General features: G+C 39.5%; 1 protein-coding gene across 1 annotated transcript in view; it reads left to right on the top strand.

The window, feature by feature from the left end:
- Positions 1 to 23,712, top strand: part of l3mbtl1 (L3MBTL histone methyl-lysine binding protein 1) — a 60,937-nt gene that overhangs the window by 34,556 nt on the left and 2,669 nt on the right. Inside the window, exons 13-20 of the mRNA XM_069888031.1 lie at positions 107 to 183; positions 1,850 to 1,935; positions 2,045 to 2,155; positions 3,649 to 3,763; positions 7,126 to 7,228; positions 18,221 to 18,418; positions 21,887 to 21,951; positions 23,360 to 23,529. Coding sequence (XP_069744132.1) covers positions 107 to 183; positions 1,850 to 1,935; positions 2,045 to 2,155; positions 3,649 to 3,763; positions 7,126 to 7,228; positions 18,221 to 18,418; positions 21,887 to 21,951; positions 23,360 to 23,529 — 925 coding nt within the window. The remainder of the gene's footprint in view (positions 1 to 106; positions 184 to 1,849; positions 1,936 to 2,044; positions 2,156 to 3,648; positions 3,764 to 7,125; positions 7,229 to 18,220; positions 18,419 to 21,886; positions 21,952 to 23,359; positions 23,530 to 23,712) is intronic.

Here is a 23,712-nt window from a genome sequence, read left to right as displayed (position 1 = left end):
TTTAGTGTGGAGTTTCTGTCTTTCCCCCTTCTTTCAGGTCTCCCTCTGCTATGTAGTACCCTGAGTAGAGCAAATGTGGCTAATCTGCTACTGTTTTTTATGCTAGGTGTGATGCGAGCAGCCCATATATCCATCCTGTCGGGTGGTGCCAGCACCATGGAAAACCACTCACACCTCCACAAGGTAAGAGGCGAAAATTCTTCTGTGCAAAGAATTAAACATTCTCAGTGTCTGTGGCCAAATTTAGGACAGATTTGGAAAAAAAATGGTGGCCAACAGGTAGAGACAACAGTGAACACAAGGACAACTGGGAAACCATGCAACCACAGTTGGGGGAAAAATATAAAGGATATTAAATGGAAGGAAGACAAAACAAAAACTTACTGCCTTTACCATCTTGAATACCCATATCCCCAAATCTTCCTTTTGTTCTTCTTGCTGCTCTGCGCTCATTTCCATTATTGTCACTTCTGATGTCCAGACTGCAGATTCTAAGAACATAAGAAACAGGAACAAGAGGTATTGAGGTATAAGAGGTATCCGCCCCGTCGTGCCATTCATCTTCACTACCCGCCTTTTCCCTGGATCCCTTAATTCTTCTACTTGTAAAAATCTATCCAATCTTTCCCTAGATGTAGTTACTGAGGGAGCCTCCACTGCTTCAACAGGCAGTGAATTCCTTAGATTCACCACCCTCTGGGAAAAGCTGAACTTCTCTGCAGCATTCCCCTCTCCAATTCTGCACCATTGCCCACAAATGCCATTTAACAGTAGTACCATAATTCCACTTGGTTTTAATTTTGGTGTTTGTCACAATTACTTTGAAATATTCACGCTGAGGCAGGTGGTGAGGTACCAATTTTTCTGACTGGGACTTGCGTGCGCAGTTGTTGCTCAAAGATATTAATTCATAATTAGCACTTCCTCTTGGAATTGAAGGTGATTGGGAGCAAACTTGAGGTGAGGTCAAACTTGAACACTTTTTAGCTGATAAGACTTGTTTTAGCACTGTACTATAATATCTCCCAGAGAGAGTCAGCAGGTTGTGCCTTGTGGAGTCACTGCCAGTGCTCTCGTGCACCACCACCTCAATGCTAGCAGTTTGTTATGGGGCTCCATTGACTCTCTGCAAGCTTCATTATCACCTGAACTTCTCACTCATTTGTCCTTGCATTCAACAGGAGATAGGAATAAGAGGAAGCAAATTAAATCTAAAATTACATTAGGAAAGAAAATTGAATGATAGAAATGAGATATTAAGCTTTTCCGAAATTGTAGAATTAACCATTGAATCTGGAAGGCTGTAATGTGCTGGGAAGGAAGATGAGGTACTTTTGTTCTCCAAGACTCTCCCCACTTTCTCTCAATCTAAAATTCTCACTCCCTCATCCTGAAGAGATGCTGTGTGATCTGCTGAATAATTCTGATATTTTCTGCCTTAGATTTCCAGCCATCAGCAGTATTTTGTTTATGGGTCCTTTTGTTTCCATGCGAGGATTGAAGTTTGATGATATCACTTGGGCCCACCTTCTATCTTGGACTATGGAAGTAAACAGTAATCTGTCCTGATTCCTATGATGGGACCACAAGTTGGCTGTCAAAGAAAGCTGCCATATCTCCATCCCATTCCAGTCCCCAACCAGTCTCTCTCTCTGTCTCTCTCTCTCTGTCTCTCTCTCTCTCTCTCTCTCTCTGTCTCTCTCTCTCTCTTTCTCTGTCTCTCTCTCTGTGACCTGGGGCTGGGATGTTCCAGATATTGTTGGCTACGGATTCTGGGAAGGATTCGAACTGAAGGGACACAGCTCAGTGACCATTAAAAGTCTATCCCAATTGTTCCCTTGAATTTCAGGCTATCCTCAACCAGAACAGTTCTCTTGGGATAGTTATTTGGAAGAAACTGGATCTTCTACTGCACCCGCACGAGCATTTAAAGCTGTAAGTAAAATATTTCCATAAAGAATTAAAAATTTTTAGTGTCTGGCTTATTCTGGTAAAATAGAACTGAAGTTCCAATATTGTTAGACTTTATTTTTTTATGTTTCAGCGATCTCCACATGGCTTCCAGGTAAACATGAAGCTGGAAGCTGTAGATCGACGTAATCCATTGCTGATTCGTGTCGCCACAATTATAGATGTTGATGGCCACAGGTTAAAGGTAGCCAATATTTTATTTCTCTCTCAGTAACGTTTATCATTTTTAACTTGAGGAGTGTTGCAGAGTACTGTATATCCTTATGTAAAAGTCGACCCCTATTTTTGGCCAAAAGATCTGGAATTTTCCATGTATGTTGTGTACAAGTTGACCCCAGTTTCTCATCGAGGCCCCAGCTGTCTGCAGGCTGGAGCTCCCCATGCCTTCGATGTGGATTTCCCACCCTGTCCCGGCCACCCGATGTCTCTGACGACAGATACCTTACCTTGGTCCCAACCACCCCTGTTCCAGCGTCCACGCTGACTCCCTCGCCAGATACCACACCAACCTCATCATCTGCAAGGTGGATCCCCCTCTTCACGACTCCTTACCCAGCCCTATCCCCTCCCACCTCACCCTCCTCAACCCCCATCTCCTCCTTTGAGCTTTCCTTTTCTTCCCACCTCCCTCCCAAACCCTTTGTGTTTTTACTTCAATAAACTGTGTCTGCAGATTTTTGTGTTTTACTCTAATTTTCTTTGTTACTTGGTCGGACGTGTGTTTCGATGAGCAGACTCTGTATTATGACTTTAATTTATTGTGTTTTTGTTCTTTATTCGTTCAGAGATCATTTGGATTTCTCTACTGATATAGTATTTTGGATTCTAGTATGAATTTCAGCTCCTCAAAAGTAGTATCCATGTAATAGTCGGCCCTTTAAATTTAACATTAAAAATGGTCTCGAAATTTCAACTTGTACATGAGTGTCACGGTGTATTGTAGCATTGACATGGTACTTGTATTATCAATGTTTCTTTACTCATTGAAATAACTAATTAGATGAAATTGCATTTGGGGAAAACTCGACTTGTCTTTGTTTAATACCTTTACCCAAATATGCCTCTGAACATCTCAAAGCAGTTCAATACCTCCAATAAAGCATTTTTAACTTGCGCAGTTAATAAAGTTTCTTTCAAACTATTGTCGCTGGTGTTAGAAAAAAAATTGTGTTAACTGGATAACAAGTGACAAATTGGGTAAAACTGATCTTTGTAAAAAATAAAAAGAACTGCCAGGTGAGGCTTTTTTTGGGGGTTCTTACGGTTACCAGAACTCAAACAACACAATTAATTGCTTCCGTGAGCAGGTGGAAAATACTCGACTAACTATGAGTTATTTGCCTGTTGTGGCATTGCTTTTACCTTCACCAGCCAGCGATGTGGGCTCAGAGGGAAAAGGGCATTTCATTTGTACAATTATCTGTGGGATCCTTGTGCTTGTCACCGTGTTTGGAGAGAAAAGTGAACTTGTTCCATCCTCCCACAGTCCTGAAAACAATATAGGAATTTAAGAAAGCCATCCAATTTTTGGGAAAAGAGTGACAACATTCATAGGCACCTGCTTCACGTGCACATCTGTGGATTCCAATGTGTTCTGGTACATTTTTAGTTCTGATTGGAAGCTGAAAAATATTAGCAGTGAAAAATGATAGTTCATCATTCTCTGTAACTTGACAGATCTGCTTTGATGGATGTAGTTACGCTTATAGTTACTGGGTTGACATTGATGATCCAGATATCCACCCTGCTGGGTGGTGCAGCAGAACAGGACATATTCTCCATCAACCAGCAAGTGAGTACAGTGCCATTGGTTCCTCATTGCTCGCCTTGCTGATGAATTGAGTGTGAATTTCAGAATATACCTAAATTAAATACTTGAAACGCTTTGCATGTCTGAAGAGAGAACCAATTAACATTTCGGAATCCAATGACTTGTTGAATATTTCTAAGATTTTTTGTTTTATTCCAAACTTCCAGCATTTGCATTTTTAAAAGCATTTTTCCATGATTTGGTAATGAACATTGTGCACAAGTACAGGCAGTCCCAAGGTTAAATATGATTTCCATTTCCTTGGTCTGTCTTTAATCGAATTTGTATTTAAGTCGGAACCAGTACATATGGACTTTATTTAGCCTCAGTTAGTCAAATGTTTATCTTAGTATATAATATATAGATTACCTTTATATGTATATAAGCACTTTTCAATACACTAAAACATCTTAAACATAATTATAATACTTTTAATCACACATTTAAGGCCGAGTGGTGACCATTTTGTGGGGCCAAGTGGCGGCCATTTTGCAGGACCGAGCGATGGCCATTTTGGGGGATGCCGCACACTGCTCCTCCCATCTCCTCTCCACTGGGCTGCTTGTCCCCTCACCCGCCTTCTGCTTAGCCCAGGCTGCCTGTGGTGTAGCCTGACAACAGTGTCGTGATGGCGCACACCACTGTTTCTTCTTTTTACCCCCCCCCCCCACCAAGATCTGTGTGGGGGCTGGTGGTGGGCTGTCAAGGGTGGGTGCAGGGCAATGGGACCAGTGTGAGGACTGTTGGTGACAAAATACTATTAAAAATTTAACATTTTTGGTCATTACTATTAGAATTATATCAAGCAAACTGGAAGTTGATGTCATTCTACTTCCGGCCAGCTTGTCGGTTCGTAACTACAGGTTGTTCACAAATCGGACGTTTTTAACCCAAGGACTGCCTATACAGTAAAATCCCCATGATGTGGCACCTACAGGGATCGCTGAAACTCACTTTTACAATGCCTAATACACCTGCATTAAGAATACACCATTTAAAACAAAAAAGACAGTGCAAAATGTAAAGAAATTTGGGAAAAAATCAGTATTTTATTCTTTAATTACAGTACGCAAAGTTCATTTTAATCAAGTAATTCCCATAACTTACACAATTTAAATTTAGATTTGAACCCGAGCTGCTGGCCCTGTGTTAGTTGGTCAGGCCCTCACCTTCACGCAAATGTCCTGGCCAGACTGTCGGCGCAACCCAACTCACCTCCATGCCAAAGTCCCAGTCAGGCCCTTGGTACCTCCCAATGCACCACCAGGCAAGTGTCCTGGACAGGCCCTCGGCACAACTTCCTTGCTCTGACATGGCGCCTCATCTCCACGCAAGTGGCAACAGCGAAAAGAATGTGCATGCATCGGGGGGGGGCACTGCTAGTTCAGCGGGGGCAAACCAGTGGGTGTCCGTCGAAGTCTCAGCCCTCCCCTATAGAGTCGATCCACCTAGTTTTATTCATTCAAATCATTTATTTACTTATTTCCTTGGATGTTTTCTGCCAGTTATTTGGTTTCCAGTTGATTGAATTCTGGATAATGGGGATTAAAGATAAACTGTAAATGGTTTTTGCAGGCTCCAGTGTATTGTATAACTTTGATGTTATCTCCTGACATTTTGTGTAGATGTCAATAAAGGAATACTGAATCTTGGAATTCAGACTGCACCCATTTCTAAGGGGAGCGTTTATGTTTTTCAAGATTTTATCGATGCTTCTTTCTTTGTGGTAATTTTACATTGAACAGTGCAATTGACATGTTTCCCAAAGATTCTGTAAATTGCGCCTGGACATGAATTTTGATGACTAATGTTTTGAATGTTTCAAAGTACTGTCCCCAAATCCAACCTTTGATTAGGGCAAGGTTCAAGAGAGAATGGTAGGATTAGAAAGTAGGAGGGAATTGCCTTTTCATCAGCAAGTTTTCTGCCTGGAAATTAGCCTGATCAACAGGTCTGGCCACCTTTGTGTAATTTGGAAGAGCCTGCAGCCCAGGAGAAGATACAAATCTCACAGTTGTAGAATAGCAACTAATGACATAATTCTTTGGAGAGGTACAGGTTTGATTACATTGAAGAGGGATGGGACATGATCTGTTAAAACAGTATAACTCCGATTATCCAAAATCGGATTCTCTGAAATCCTCATTTATCAAAAATTTTTTTCAGAGGCGAACTAACCTCACAGGTTGAAAAAAAATTCACCCGACGTGAAATTAGAACGGCGGTTGTCCTAGTTTTAGGTCACTCCCTCCCCAATCTCTTTCCATTTCTTCTTTACCTTCCCCTATTGACTTTTCTCTCCCAATCTCCATCTCAAAATGCATGCCACTGTCTCCCAGACGCAAGCGGTTGGAAGAATCCCTGGTCCTGGCATCATCAAGGAAACCGGCCTCTCAGGCAGGAGCGGGACCACCTGGCTCAGTGCCGTTCCCTCCACTTCCCTCCTTCCTCAGTACAGCAGAGCTCCCCGATGCCCACTATCGCACAAACACACTAGACTCACCTGTATGCATGAGCTCGGCCAGGCAGGGGAGGATTTGGAGTCGGGACTTAGGGGTCAGGAAATCCAGTGACCAGGGAGATAAGAGCTTGCCGACTCGCCAGTGAGTGTTCTGCTGGCGCGGAAAGCCTCCCCAGGAATCGGTGGCAGTGGTGCGTATGTTTTTGCACCGAGGACTGGAGAACACTGATCCGTTGAGTTGTGCTTGTACAATCAGATGACAATAAACTTGACTAGTTCTCAAAGTGGTCAGGGAAGCAGACAGGAACTCGGGCAGGATCCATGGAGGGAAATGGACAGTCAATGTTTCAGATTAAATCCCTGCTTCAGGGAAGTTTTGGGGGCCAGGATGGTATGTGGGAAAGCAGCTCCATTTCTTCAACTCACAACATTTCTTTAAATACACTTCCCTCTTATGCAAATCAATCTTCACCACAATCTTATTATTTGTTTAAGTCCACCAGAAAGATGAATCAGGAGCAGATACCTTCCATCCCATATCACAATATTTGAATGGACCCTCCCCACTCCAGAGGGCAGTCTGTTGCTTAGCACGTATTGTCTCCATTGAAAACCATCAGTGGGTTGTTTGAGAACGAGCTTGATGTTTTCCACCTCTCACCCGACCCAGACTCATTTAATTTGAGGGTTAAACTAATCACATAAAGTTAGTAATGTTTGGAGAAAAATATTAATTAAAAAGCAATAGTTTAAACGTGCAAGTCAATGAGAAAATGTGCAGATCCAGGGTCAAGTGCAGGACAAACTCAGCAGGTTACGCAGCATCCATAGGACGTAAAGACAGTCAACGTTTCCGGTCTGAACCCTTTCTTTTCTTCTGCAGAATCAGCAGATTCCACAGCTGATTTTGGACAAAAGCAATGCCCAGCACCAGGGTGGAAGACCATGAGTCACCCAAAAGGCTCAAAGTATACCACCCATCATCGGTAAGTCGCCGTCAAATTTTCGAACATCTCAGTGGGGCCAGGCTCTCAGCACTCCTTCACACACAATTGAAGAAGGTTCAAATCCCCGTGGATAGTTTAATGAGCTGATACCATGTGTATCAAGAATGATATGAGGGGAAAGTTTTCTATTTGAAATACACAGTATAAAAGTGTGGTTGATGCAGGCACAATTGTGGTTTTAAAAATGGATTTTGGATCAATATTTGAAGATAAAAATTTTAATGTTATGGGAAAACAAAAGATGAATAGAATTGGCTGGATTTTTTTCTGCATTTTGGCACAAATTCACTGGCTGAGTTTTTTTGTTATTTGATGATTCTGTTATTTATGAGGGCACATTAGGCTTTTCAATGATGTGTGAAATTAGTAATTTTCTACATTTCCACATATCCAGGTTTGCATCACAGTCCGTGTCGTGTTTCTGTTGATTGAATGGGCTGGCTTCCCCTGATCTATCCTTTCCGCTTCAGAATAATAGTCACAGGCCCTTCAGCCCAGCTCATCCATTCTATCCCCTTGTTCTTCCCGCCGACCACTCATACTTGATGACTCACTGTCCCAGATTCAGACATGAAGCTAAATAATTGTGTATTTGAGCTGGTGATGGACTTAAAAGGTTAGATATACCTACCACTCGTTGGCTACATTGAAATTCATTGCTGTGTGAAATGAGAAACATTTGAGGATTCTGGTGAAGAAAACAAATGGAGCTGGAATTGTGGTGTATAAAATGCAGCATCTATCTTTCTCTCTCTCTCTCTCTCTCTCTCTCTCTCTCTCTCTTTCTCTCTCTCTCTCTCTCCACACATATCCAGATATAGATATATATGTGTGTGTGTGTGTGTGTGTGTGTGTGTGTGTGTGTGTGTGTGTGTGTGTGTGTGTGTGTTATAAATTTGAAGAGATTGTTGGATGTGAAACTGAGATAATCTGAGCATTTCTGCAGACCAGACTCAGTCATAGCCTCTCCAATTGGGGGCAGGCAAGATCTTCACCATAGGTCGTGTCCCTTCACAGGTGCTTCTTGTGTTCATGCACCACCTTATTCTTCAAGAAAGGGTTAAGAATGTTAAAGATTGCCACACTTGTTTTTGATTGAAAGCTAGTTAAGATTATACTGTACCTAAGTTGTTAGACAGGAATGTGAGACTTGCAGCTGAAAAATTCTTTGTACCAGCAGACTCTCTCTCTCAGGCTAGAGAGCTGCTCACATTGTGCTCCAGATATGAAATATGGTAGTTTGTCTAATGCTGTGTACCTCTGCAGCAAAGCATATTAATTTCAAGGGAATGAAGCTGAAGGGTTACTCTAAAGATCGGCTTTAAGGACTGCCAGGAAGCTATAAAGAATGCTGAGAAGCTTTAAATGCACGGAATTTTGCAACACCCACATTCTTCTGTCTGTGATCTTCCTTCCTTAACCTTCCACTCAGTCACTGGCCAGGTAACCTTATTTACTGCTTCCCTCTGTTGTCACCCTAGTTCACCTGTCAGAGGTGTTCCCCTTGACCACCTTCCCTGCTGCTTTACATGCTCATTTTGTCTCCCTTTCAGTTCTGATGAAGGGGGTCTAATTTGTAATGTTGACTTTGCTTCTCTTCCCTGACCCCCTAAGCATTGTCCTTTGGTTTTTTTTGTATTTGCAGTGGCTTTCATGTGCAGCGTTAAGTGCTGCTTTCTTTGTGCCCTCCCTCCCTTATCCATCTATTACGTCTTGTTCATGGGCCTGTGCTCCTCTCCCTGCCTCTTGCTTACACCTTGATGAAAGGCTTAAGCCCAAAACGTTGGCTATGTATCTTTATCTTTGCTATTATAAAGTATGCTGTTTATCTGACATTGTGTTTTTACTATTATTCTTTCATCCATCCACATATTTGCTCCTCTAATTCTCGCTGATGACTGGGGGGAGTTGGGGTGCTATAATCCCACAGTTCGATCTGTAGAACCTCACTGGATAAGCCTCATCAACTCCCTAATGAAAACACAACTCCCCCTCATCACATAGAGGCATGTGACCATCATGACTCCCCCCCCCACCGGCCCCCCTCAAGGCCACAGAGACAGGCCAGTGAGGAGGCTCTGTGGCTGAGAGACCAGTGCAAACGGCGAACTGCTGGTGACTCAAGGCGAGGAACTCACAGAAGCTGCTGGCTGCTAGAGACGGGCTTGAACTCGCAGGAGGAGTACTCCGTGTTGGAAACGGGATGTGAGGGGGTGCCGATGGTACCAAAAGTTCTATGACTGGCGGAGGCTCAGAACAGGACCTCGGGTCACCAATGGTTTTTGTCTGGACTCTGGGTGGCTGCAGAAGCGGTGGAGGAAAATCTACAGACAATCGGTAACTCGGGTGGTGGGGGGTGGAATTCTCTTTTGCTTCTCTTTGACTGTCTGACTGAAAGAGGCTCTTAGATTCATCACTGGCAGGAATTGCCTATCTGCCTTGCAGCAGGCAAAAAGGAATTTCATGTAATAGGACATTGATTTATTACTATGACAGAAAATTGAATCTTGAATCTCCACGTTGTATCTGTACCCCAAACACCGAGCTGCTAGTCCTGCCCATTCCTCAACCATGTTTCTGCAATATGTATAATATCCAAGTCCCACGTACCTATTCAAGTTCTGTTCATCATTTTTACCTGTCTCATTTTGCACGAAAAATCGTGCACTTTAGTCAATCAGACCTCCCTTGCCCCCTGTCCTGCTGACTGAACTTACGCACTTTAATTTATGAATGTGCCTCAGTTATCTCATCTGCCACGCTAGCTGTTTTTGGTCCTGTGCCCTTGTCACACAAATTTAAACCCTCCCAAATAGCACAAGCAAATCTCTCTGCCAGGATATTAGTATTTTTCCAGTTCAAACACAACCTGACCCTGATGCGTTGATCAAGAGAGATCTCAATAGTCCAAGAACTTGATTCTCTGCCTTCTGCAATGGCTCCCCAGCCACACAATCTTCTGCCCTTTCCTTCTCTTTGTACCCTCCTCATGTGGCAGGAAGTATAATCCAGAGATTATTGCCCTTGAAGTTCTACTTCTTCCTGACTAATTATAAATCGAAAAAGGGCTGAGATCCAGCAGATTGAACATAAGGAATCATTACAGCACAGTACAGGCCATTCAGCCCAAAATGTTGTGCTGACCCATATATACCTACTAAAAATAACTAAATCCTCACAACTTCATAACCCTCTATTTTGCTTTCATCCAAGTGCATGCTAAGAGTCTCTTAAATACCCCTATTGTTTCAGCCTTCACCACCCCTGCCAATTTATTCCAGGCACCCACAACTCTCTGCTTTAAAATAAACTTACCCCTAATGTCTTCCCTAAACTTTGCACACTTCACTTTGTACAGATGTCCTCTGGCGTTTGCTATTCTCACCCTGGGAAAAAGATGCTGGCTGTCTTATCTATGCCTCTCATAATCTTGTAGTCCTCTACTAAGATAACGTTCTGCAACTGCTTAGAAACATCCTTGACTCTGGTTGCCAATAGGCCATCCTGGAGATTCCTGACTATCCCATCACGGTAGCTCCCCTTATCTCTACCCTCACGATTGTTCATTGGAGCCAGTCATTGTGCCACAAATCTGATGGCTGATGCTGCTCTCCTCTGAAAGGTCAACCTCCCACCTCCTTAATGGTATCCAAAATTGTAATGTTGGCCATGTACAGCAATCTTTCGAATGAGCAGGTAGCACGAATTTGAGACCAAAAATACCTAAAATCCGGACTGCTCGAGGTCTGCATTTTCAGATTTTCTGGATTGTTGGGCAGTACTTTTAAAATTCAGATTTAAGGAGAATAATGATGAGTTGAACAGGTAAATTTTGGAGGAGTCACGTGATGGAGTAGTGGCCGGACGGTGAACTCCAGCCCTCTCCAGAAAAGTCGGGAAAAACAAAGGAAAACACAAAGGCACAGAAATAAAAGTTAAAGAAAAGTGAGTATAAAGGTGGAAAGAAGATGGAGACAAAAGGAGAAAAATCAAAATCAACGGAAAGAAGAGAGGAAGAGAAGACAACGGAGGAAAAAGGTGAAGGCCTTACCTGTCCGAAGAGGCCCGCTGTGGAGAGAGGGCCCCACTACCTCAGGTCGGTAGAAAAAGAACTACAACAATGGCTCACAGAGCCGAGTAAAAGTGCGCAACCGCGCATGCGCGAGGAGTCGCGCATGCGCGATGCGCATGCAAAAAAACACACCGACGGGAGGGGGGACCAGCTGGGGAGTCGATCTCCACAGCCGGCAACGACAGCTGCAGAACACCTGCAGCAAGAAGAGACCACAGAAGACAATGGAAACAAGAAAGAAGAGGAGGAAAGGGCAGCAAAGAAACAACAGATGGCCAACCCAGAGGAAGAAGAAGAGGAAGAGTACAGTGAAATAGATAAAGGGAAAGGCAAGGTAAAGGATATACTTGCTCTTGTTAGAGGATACATGGAGTCATTTAAAGAATGGCAAACACAGGAATTCAATGATTTAAGAAGAAGAATAAACAACACAGAAGAGAAAATAAATAAAATGGATATGACCTTAACAGAAATGGGGAAAAAAATGGACAAGATGGAAGAACGGGCAATAGCAGCAGAAATGGAGGTAGAAGACTTAAAAAAGAAATTGGAGGAATCTAATAAAAAAACTAAAGAGACACAAGAATTACTAGCCCAAAAAATAGATATAATGGAAAATTATAACAGAAGAAATAACATAAAGATAGTGGGCCTTAAGGAAGATGAAGAAGGCAAGAATATGAGGGAGTTTATAAAAGAATGGATCCCTAAGGCCCTAGGATGTCCAGAACTACAGCAAGAAATGGAAATAGAAAGGGCACATAGAGCATTGGCCCCTAAACCACAACCACAACAAAAACCAAGATCTATTGTAGTAAAATTCCTAAGATATACTACAAGAGAAAAGGTACTGGAGAAGACAATGGAAAAAGTAAGAGAGGGCAACAAACCACTGGAGTATAAAGGGCAAAAAATCTTCATTTATCCAGATATAAGCTTTGAACTCCTAAAGAAGAGAAAAGAGTTCAATACAGCAAAAGCGATTTTATGGAAGAAAGGATATAAATTTACACTGAAGCATCCTGCGGTATTGAAAATATTTATTCCAGGACAACAAAACAGACTATTCTCGGATCCAGAAGAAGCACGAAAATTTGCAGAACAATTACAAAAATAGACTGAGGGATGAAGACGGGTAATGAGAGCAAAAATTATCACGATTGATATGTATGTGGGTAAAGACAAAAATAGACTGAGGGATGAAGAAGGGTAAGGAGGGTAAAAATGACCACGATTGATATGTATGCGGGTAAAGAGGTATAAGAGTGAATAGAGACAATGGGCATATGTGAAAGTATCTGTAATTAGAGGAAAACATAGAGAGTATAGACAAGAATTAATAAGAGAAGGTAATGGAATAGAGAGAATAAGGAGGGAATTAAAAGAGTGACCTTTGTGACATATAAAAAGCGAAATCTTTTCTGGGGGGGGCTGGGTGGGGGAAAAGAGCGGTCACTGCAAAATCAGTTGACGCTTGCGAGTGGATTCGCAAATCCAAATGGAGAGGGGAGATGTGGTTGTCCGACAAGGGATAAAGGGCAACTCAGGAGGGGAAGGGGAGATTGGGGATAAAGAAGATAGAAATAGGAGAATAAGGAAAATGTTGGATGTTGTAGGAATGTTGTCTGGTAAAGAGTTGAAAATAAGAAAACAGAAATGGAAAAGGAGGAAAGGTAATGATGGAAAAACGGAAAGAGAAGATAAACAAAATATAAAATGGCTACGCTGAACTATATGACTCTAAATATTAATGGAATACATAACCAAATTAAAAGGAAGAAACTACTAAATTTACTGAAAAAGGAAAAAATAGATATAGCATTTGTCCAAGAAACACACTTAACTGAATTGGAGCACAAGAAATTAAAGAGAGATTGGGTAGGACATGTAACAGCAGCATCGTATAATTCAAAAGCAGAAGGAGTGGCTATATTAATTAGCAAAAATGTGCCATTTAAAATAGAAGAGGAAATAATAGATCCAGCAGGGAGATATGTTATGATAAAATGTCAGATATATTCAGAGCTTTGGAATCTACTTAATATATATTCACCTAACGAAGAAGATCAAAAGTTTATGCAAGATATCTTTTTGAAGGTAGCTAATACGCAAGGGAACATACTAATAGGAGGGGATTTCAATCTGAATTTGGATCCAAATATGGATAAAACGGGGAAAAAAATTAACAGGAAGAACAAAGTAACCAAATATATAATTAAATCAATGCAAGAAATGAAACTTGTGGACATATGGAGGAAACAAAACCCAAAAGAAAAGGAATACTCATACTACTCGACTAGACATAAAACATACTCAAGGATAGACCTATTCCTATTATCAGCCCACATTCAAGGGAGAGTTAGGAAAACGGAATATAAAGCTAGACTATTATCGGACCACTCACCCCTGTTATTGGCAATAGAGCTAGAGGACATCCCTCCAAGAATGTATAGATGGAGATTAAACCCCATGCTACTTAAAAGACAGGATTTTAGAGAATTTATTGAAAAACAATTAAAAATGTACTTTGAAGTAAATACGGAATCAGTGGAAGATAAGTTTATACTATGGGACGCAATGAAAGCATTCATTAGAGGGCAAATAATAAGTTATGCAACCAAGATGAAGAAGGACTATAACCAGGAAACAGAGCAGTTGGAAAGGGAAATAATAAACATAGAAAAAAAATTAGCAATAAAGGAAGATACAACCAAAAGAAGAGAATTGGCGGATAAAAAAATAAAATATGAAACATTACAAACATATAAGGTGGAGAAGAATATAATGAAGACAAAACAGAAATATTATGAACTAGGTGAAAAAACACACAAAATCTTAGCATGGCAGCTTAAGACAGAGCAAACTAAGAAAATGGTATTGGCAACAAGGAAAAAAGACAAACAAATTACATATAATCCAAAAGAAATTAAGGAAAACTTCAGAGAATTCTATGAACAATTATACCGAACCGAAAACGAAGGGAAAGAAGGGAAAATAGATGAATTTTTGACTAAAATTGAACTACCAAAACTACAAATAGAGGAACAAAATAAATTAACAGAACCATTTGGAACAGTAGAAATACAAGAGATAATAAAAAATTTACCAAATAATAAGACACCAGGAGAGGATGGACTCCCAATAGAATTCTACAAAACATTTAAAGACCTAATAATACCGCCCCTCCTGGATGTAATCAACCAGATTGATGAGACACAAAACTTACCAGATTCATGTAAAACAGCAATAATTACAGTGATACTAAAACAAGGGAAAGATCCACTCTCACCAGCGTCATATAGACCAATATCTCTGCTAAACACAGATTATAAGATAATAGCTAAACTATTAGCGAACAGATTAGCAGAACAGGTACCGAAAATGGTAAATTTAGACCAAACTGGATTTATCAAAAAAAGACGCACAACAGACAATATTTGTAAATTTATTAACTTAATTCATGCAGTAGAAGGAAATAAAGCACCGGCAGTAGCAGTTGCTTTAGACGCAGAGAAGGCCTTCGACAGAGTAGAATGGAATTACTTGTTCAAAGTATTGCAAAAATTCAGTTTACCGGAGAAGTATATTAATTGGATTAAAGCATTATATAAGGGACCGTTAGCGAAAGTGACAGTAAATGGACATGTATCAAAGCAATTTAACTTAAGCAGGTCAACGCGGCAGGGATGCCCACTATCACCATTATTGTTTGCGCTAGCTATAGAACCACTAGCAGAATCGATAAGAAGAGATAATAATATAAAAGGAATAAAAATAAAAGACAGGGAATATAAAATCAGTCTGTTTGCGGATGATGTGATAGTGTACTTAACAGAACCAGAACTATCAATAAAAGAACTATATAAGAAATTGAAGGAATATGGAGAAGTGTCGGGATACAAGATAAACGTAAATAAAAGTGAAGCAATGCCTATGAATAACGCGGATTTCTCAAAATTTAAGGAGGAATCCCCATTCAGATGGCAAACGCAGGCAATAAGATACCTAGGTGTGCAAATAAACAAAAATCTAGGCCAATTATATAAACTCAATTACAATCCACTAATGAAAAAATTACAGGACGATTTAGAGCATTGGAAAGAGCTACCACTAACACTGATAGGAAGGATAAACTGTATTAAAATGAACATTTTTCCAAGGATACTATACTTATTTCAGGCATTGCCAATACAACTGACAGAAAAATTCTTCAAAGAGTTAAAGAAAATAATAAGGAGATTTTTATGGAGAGGGGGGAAACCGAGGATAGCACTAGATAAATTAACAGAATGGTATAAACAAGGAGGCTTACAATTGCCAAACTTCAAAAATTATTATAGAGCCGCACAATTAAGGTACCTATCAGATTTTTATCAAACAAGAGAAAAACCAGACTGGACGAGACTAGAATTAGATAAAATAGGGGAAAAGATACCTGAACACATATTATATAAATGGGACGAAAAATTGGTACAACATAGAACTTCTCCAGTATTACACCATCTCCTCAATATATGGAAGAAGATTCATGTAGAAAGAAATAAAATAAATTACCAAATACCAAAACTAATATTGACGCAAAATAAGCTACTCCCTTTTACAATAGACAACCTTGCCTTTAGAAAATGGGAAAAAAAAGGGATTAAAAGAATAGAAAATTGTTTTTCAGGAAGTAGATTCTTATCCTTTGAACAAATGAGAGATAAGTACAATATAACTGGAGATACAGCGCTGGCATATTACCAACTGAGATCCTACTTGAAAGATAAATTAGGAAACAACTTGAGTTTACCAGAGGGAAGTAACCATGAATATGTGATTACAGATACAATGTTAATCAAAAGATTTATAAAAAATATGTATATTAAACTGCAAGAAAAGGAGAATGAGGAAACAAATGGTAAAACTAAACAAAAATGGGAACAAGATTTAAATATAAAGATAAAAAAGGAAACATGGGAGAAGTTATGCTCTGGAACGATGAGAAATACAATAAATACGAGGCTGCGTATGATACAATATAATTGGTTACACAGACTAAACATTACACCGCAAAAGTTAAATAAATGGGACCCAACAGTATCTGATAGATGTTTTCGATGTAAAAAAGAAAGGGGAACAACAATTCATGCAATCTGGACATGTGAGAGAGTAGAAAAATTTTGGGATGATCTCAATCAGATATTAAATAAAATAACAGAAAACAATATACCAAAGAATCCAGAGATCTTTCTCCTAAGTAACATAAAAAATAAAGAATTTGGAATTGACTTGGAAGATGCACAAAAAAGATTTGTCAAGATAGCCCTAGCCGTAGCAAAAAAATGTATTATGTCAACCTGGAAATTGGAAGATAATTTGAAAATACAACAATGGTATATAGAAATGAATAAATGTATTCCATTAGAAAAAATAACATATAGTTTAAGAAATAATATTGAAATATTCGAACAAGTATGGGAGCCTTACATTAAATACAATAGCGAAAACCTACCGGGAACAAACATTACCTAAGTTGATGGAAGGAGAAGAAAAGAAAAGAATGGACTCAGTAGAATTTCTGGTGTATTTCTGTTGAATGACAACATTGTCTAACTGAATTAATGCAACCTAGATTGTATACCTAAAATGGATGAGAGGGGGGGGGTGGGGGGGTGGCTTGGGAGGAGGGAGGGGGGAGGGAGAAAAAGTCACTGTAAATGTGTGGAAAAGAAAAAGTGTATATCATGGCTATTGTGATTTATGGTGTGAAAAATAAAAAATTTAAAAAAAAAAGAACAGGTAAATTTTCATTGTTTATTAACAAAACATTTTTGCATATAAAATAGAAAGTACAAAAATAAATAAATTTTTATTTGTTCATTTCCATATTGTCTGTACATTTGTGTGACACTTGGGCACGCACGCAAGCACACAGAAGTCCGCTAAATTAAAAAAGTTTGAGAGTTTTTGAGAAGTCCAGATTCTCAGGTGGTACGGATTTCTCGCCTCTGGATTTTTGGATTCGATTTCTCTGCATCATTTCCCATTGACTGAAGTTAATGATTTATCATGATCCCCAAATCTGTATCAGGGACTATCCAGTGATCCTGTTCCCCTCCCACCACCACAGTCTGTCTTTTGTGTGCTAATGTGCCCCAGAATATCACGAAACAGTCCATGTTCCTAATTTTGGAAAACTGATTCAGATGAAATTTAACCTAATTACTGAAAACTTCAGAGGGAATAGAAATGAGAAAAACTCAAGTATGTTTCTCATGAAACTGAAAGTTTGCCAAACAATTAATACGAATACTTCCCTGCAATATTTTGGAAGTGGAGGCGGTAACTCCGAAAATGTCATCACGGATTTCAGTATATGTGAGTTGCCAGTCCAGTGATTTGTATCAACACTTTCTTCTGGCCAATCAAAAAAAGGAAACATTGAGCCACTTCTCATTTTCAAGAATATTAGTGTGGCAGATGTAACATTCAAGACTTTTGTGCAGTTTATTTAATGTTAGAATTAATACAACACCAGTTAACCATGTTAGACCTTTACCCATTGCCTGGGAGAATTATTTTAGTTTGGATTTTTGTGATTTGCCTTTTTTAAGTGTAAAATCAAAGTAGAGAAAGTTTTGTGTATTGACTTTACAATTTGCCTTTCTTGTTTTATATGATGTTGCCAAAAACATGATCATTATTTTGATTGGTAGAATTGGCAGCACCGGATGTTTACCCTTGTTACTGGCACTGTAACGGTATTACCCTACCCATGCCATTTCTTTTTCCTTTTAATATCTTTGAAAATACTTTGAATTTGTCTTTCCATCAATGTCATGGCATGATTTATAGAAAGAAGATTTATTTGGTGTGGTTACTGAATTTCACTGTCTTGTGTTCATTGAATGCATTAGTAAGTGCCCAACTCCGGGTTGTGATGGCTCAGGCCACGTGACTGGAAAGTTTATTGCCCATCATCGTTTATCGGGCTGCCCGTTAGCTGAAAAGAATCAAGCAAAGATGAAGTTAGAATTGTCAAGTGCTGAAGGACCATCTCGAAAAAGAAATCTCTTGTCATTTGGTCGAAGAAAGAAGTCAAGACATCATGGGAGGTAAACGTGATCAATGCCATTGCACATTTACAGGAAAACAAGTAGCAAAATGTTGTAAAGGAACTTGACTTTATTTTTGACATCATTTTTGGGGCCTCCCTTGTCCTCAAATACATATTAAAGCGTTTATTAAGGAGGGGACATGCACAAGTATGCTTAAAAATGCCTTGTGCTCCATAAATATGTTATCTCTGGGAAGAGAACTTCGCATTGCTAGGTACATCATTTAGCAGGACACAGCAATCATGAACATTTAATGTTAAGAACTGATGGATTAAAAATGTCCTTGAAATCTTCTGACTTTGCAGTCAGTAGTGATGTTCCACTTCTCTGATGATATCAGAGAAAGGTGTCCTTGAAGATCCAGTTATCGATTATATCTTCTGTTCACATTGCTTGCAAAGTCATAATCATGGATTTGTAATCCATTAAAAATGCACTTATTCTCCAATCAACAGAACAGAAAGTTTCCAGAGCAAATGATTCTTAACTACCTCAAATTCTCATCAATTCTCTGATTTCTGCAGATAAACCTTGGGAGGTCTGCACCTTTGGAAGAGCAGGGGAGACTGACTTCATTTAGAAATAAATGCATGTGCACTCTCCAGAGGCCGTTGTACTTTCACGCAATGATGACAGCAAACATTAAGATTTCATTGTTACTGGCATTGCAAAACGCAAGACCACAATCCTTCAGGATATAAAATACTGCATTTCACCACAAGTCTGTGACTCACCATGAGCGTTCTTTTACAAGAATAAGAAAAAGTATGAGGAAATCTCTTCCAAATTATGCATTGTGATAGATATGTTTTTTGGGAGATAAATTGGGGCAAGGTTTGGTCAGTGTAGGTCACCTACAAACACTTTAAAACAGATCTTATTTAAAATACTGGAGCTCTGCTCCGTGCGAGACATGTTGGAGCCAACAGTCTTTGCAGAAGTTTTGGAGAGTGCCCAAGAGACTTCACCAATGGATTGTTGTTTACAAAAAGGCAACAGATGAAAGAGCTTGTTGGAGCCGCAGACAGTCTGGAGGGGAACTTGCTGTTCTCAGAGGGTCGTGTGATTTTGCAAGCAGAGAGAGTAAAACAGGCTTTTTCACTGTGTGTGAGATCAGTTCGACAGTGTTGCAGTCAGGAGTTGAGACTGGAACAGGACAAGCTGACAAGCTTGTGGAAAACTCCATTTGGAAGACAGGTTGTGAGTTTTTAGTTCAGCGAGAGGGAGGACTGGCTGTCTAATGTTTCACTTGGAATAAGAGAAACAAAAAGGCACTCTGTGGTGACCTGAAAGAAAAAGGTTATCATCTGGAGATCCCTGAGGGGGCAGGTTTTGTCAGCAAGACACTGAAGTGGCTGATGGAAATAAATCAGTTGTGGGTGTCCTGGAACAACAAATCTCTCTCCGAAAACTGACAAGAACCTTCTTAAGCAGTAACCGTTTACCTTTCCAGCACCAAAGCCTGGTGAACTTTATAAATGTTAGATTCTGTGCACAGTATAAGAATTGCTTGCAACCAATGAACTTGGAGGAATGAAAAGTGAGATTGGACTGTGAATCAAAGAATTTTTCTGAACTTGCACACACATTACATTCACATGCACTTAGAATTAGAAGTTAGGTTAGTTAAGTCAATAGTGATAAGTTAAAGTGTGATTCTGTTTTCATGTTTAAAGATAATTCAAAGCCATTTTTGTTTAAGCAACCATTTGTCTTGGTGAATATCTATTGCTGCTGGGTTTTGGGGTCCTCTGGACTCATAACAGCATGTAAACCAAATGATTTTTTTGTTCAGTGAAAGTACAAAACAGAAAATAATGTAAAGCTGCATTTGTCATGATATCATATTTGATAAATGGATTCGGTCTTTTAATTTTCCGTCCTTTGTAAGTGTCAATGTAATTTTAGATGACTATGTTTTCTAAAAAAAGTTAGTACCAAGAACACATTTGAACTGTTGGGTTAACTAGCAGTTGAATTTCCATTTAGTCTTTTTGAGGGCCAAGCCTGTTTTACACTGTTGGTTGTACATCTGTAGATTGCCAACACACACATTATGTAGACTGATGCATTATGATAAATGACTATTTATTTTAAAATAAAAATAAACTTATTCTGTATATCTTTACGGCCAAATTCATGAGAAAAAACACCAAAATAAATGTTAAAGTGTGTCAGAACAATAAAGTAATTGAGAGAACTAGTCTTCATTTTACTTCAGAATACTAATTCAGCATTTTATGCCCTACAAACTGGATGAAAATTAAGATTAATAAACCAATCTACTAAAAGTAATCAGTAAATTTAGTCTTGCATAATATATAAATTTAACTGTACTCACTTTACACCAGTGTGCCAGATGAAAACAGGGCTTTTACTGTGATCTTTTATTGGTTCTCTGGCATTTTGCAATTTTAAGATGCATCTTATGGTGGCTTGTGTCAGATATTTTGTTTCAGATGGTGAGCAGGATGTAAAATGTTTCTTCCTATCAAATTGATTTCTTGCACTGGCATTACGATATTTACACATCTGGGCTGAATCAAAGAGCTTTTAGCTGCTGGTCTCCCACCCAGTATCAATTGCCTATAGCTATTCCTACCTGCATTAACCTCATTTGATCTCACTTGTACTCTGTACTATGGAAACCAGCAAGGACTCAGTGGCAAGAAGGTCAGAGGCAGTGTGAGCAGAAGACCTGCAATGTAAAACAACCATGACAGCCTTCATAGTTGTAAATGCTGTCATTTATTTTATTATTTTTAAAAAGCCTTTGGTACTGTATATAAAAACTACAAAGCAAAATACACAATAACACAAAAATAAATACTTTTGCATCGAGATGTTAACTAAACCACAAAAAGCAGTCACAAGTGATTTTAAATTTTGACTTACAGCATGGTTACAGGCTCTTTTGGCCCACAAGCCCATGCCACCCAATTACATCCAATTGACTGACAACCCTGGAACATTTTTGAAGGATAGGAAGAAACTGAAGCACCCAGAGGAAACCCACGCCCACATGGGGAGAACATACTGATGAAAAACTATATCATCCAATCAGTTTCCAACACACACCATTGCAATCAGTGCAGCCCTGGACCTTGCATCAGGTTGAACTTTCTGTCAGGTTTGAGAGGCAATTACTGAAAACGATGGAGGGAATCTCAACCTGATTTTTCAGCCTTGTGATCAGACTGCATTTGAAGAGCAAGCTAATGGAATCAGACCTTTCAATCTGATAATCATTCCCAGCTATCCCTCTAACTGCACATGTGCACATCTGAGCCCTTGGAAATTCAGTACTTAAATCACTAAGCAAGAGCTGACTGAGCTGGGAACTGATCGGAACTGCTGGCAGAAGTCATCAGTGTGATCTAGCCCATCATGGCCAGAAACAAATTGTAACACTGGGTGATCATAATCATTCTTTCTTTAATTTTACATTATTTCTCCACTTCACAGAATTGGTCGCCCTCCTAAGTATCATCATAAGCTTCAAGAGGAGGAGTTGAAAGTCAGCTTCCAAAGTGAGTTGAAACATCGAGCTCTTAGCAAGATGTGTTATTTCACATATTATTTAACTTCTGTACAGATTATCCTGTGTAAGAATTTACCAGTCCTGTTTATAAGGGGAGACATTTCAGTCAACAATCTTCACAAACAGTTAGCCTGCTCATGTTACTTTCAGACTACAGTATTAACACACAGTGTATTTGCTCATTTAAAAGAAGCAAATTAATGTATGAGTTGGCATTTGCAATGGTCTCTGAACAAGGAACTTTTTTAAATTTAAGCATAGATCACAGTAACAGGCCTATGAGCCCAAGCTTCCCAAATACCCCAATTAACCTGCAACCCCCACCCCATCCAGTACGTTTTGAAGGGTGGGAGGAAACTGGAGCACCCACGCAGACAGAGGGCAAATGAGCAAACTTCTTACAGTGCCAGCGATAATAGCTTTACACTAATTGCAACACTGACCGTGCCACCTGTCATTTATATATGCCTGCGAAGTTTATAATTTGTGGTTTAAATTTGCCATTTGGAAGTCACAATGATCTGTGAACTCTCGTAGCACTTTTAGAACTCTTGGAATTTTTGTGAAATTCAGGAATGAAAAGTAGATGAAATTAATGTTCCTTGATTGAAGTGTCCTGTGAATGAATGTACACAAAATCTTAAAAACAATTCTTATTTTGTGCCCCGTGTTTCAATTTAAAAAAAAACTTCTCAAGCTCTAATTGATGATGGATTGTGGTTCCAGGTTTAGCACCGCCCCAAATATTTCATGTGCTCTAAGAACCAATGTTGCTAGACAGTCATTCAATGATTGGAGCATCACCACAATTTCCATTTGTCTCTTTAACTTTGTCAATATCTTTCTTACATCAGAAATTCACTCAGCTGTTACCTTGTCATCATGGTTCTGATTAGGGGCTCAGGAAGAGACACTGAGTGTTAATAAATGAGAGCCAAACCTGGAACAAGAGCTTTTTTGAGGGATCAATTATTAATCCTGCTGCATACATCAGTCTGGTAGAGTTATGGAATGCAGCCATGGTACCACAGAGACGGGCCTGTGGTTCTGCACTGTGCACTCCTCCCTTTGGATGCTCAGCTTGTGCAATCATCTTGTGTGTTCCAAATCCCACATTCTCAACCTCTCGACAAAGCAAGTCTCCACTATTTGCTTGCGCTACCTCCATCTTGTGCTCACCGCAGACACCCCTTTTGGGTACAATCAAATTTACTGATTCATTTTTTACTTTAATGTCATTTTATCAATTTCAATATATAACAAAGTACAATTTATGTTATTCCTATTTAAAAAATCCATCACCTAAAATCCTGAATATGAAATAAATCTTTTAAGGTGTTGAGAAGGGAGTGAGTTTATCATTGCAACCTTCGTGTTTTCTAATGCTATATTTTTAGACATTCCAAAAGATGGCATACAACAGGTCTTGCATCAATCAGTCTTTATGTCTGCCATGTCCCCACATCCAGCTCGTTTCTTGTCTCTGTGTTGGGAACAGCACTGCAAGCTGCTTCCAGGTGTAGCGGGGATCAGCGCCAGCAAAGTGTCCAAATGGACTATTGAAGAGGTAAGAAAAGAGAAGGAAAAGTAATTAAAATTGGCCATTTAAAACACTTGATGACTCCATTGGAATGATCTCATTATTCTGAATAACCACTGCTTGATTGTGCAGTCATTTACCGTATATGCTGGCATATAAGACGGTCCTGAACTTTTATAATGTCACTTCAAAACCAGGGTCGTCTTGTAC

The sequence above is a fragment of the Narcine bancroftii genome, chromosome 6, assembly GCF_036971445.1.
Source record: "Narcine bancroftii isolate sNarBan1 chromosome 6, sNarBan1.hap1, whole genome shotgun sequence".
NCBI lineage: Eukaryota > Metazoa > Chordata > Chondrichthyes > Torpediniformes > Narcinidae > Narcine > Narcine bancroftii.
This window is presented reverse-complemented; position numbering and strand designations above follow the sequence as displayed.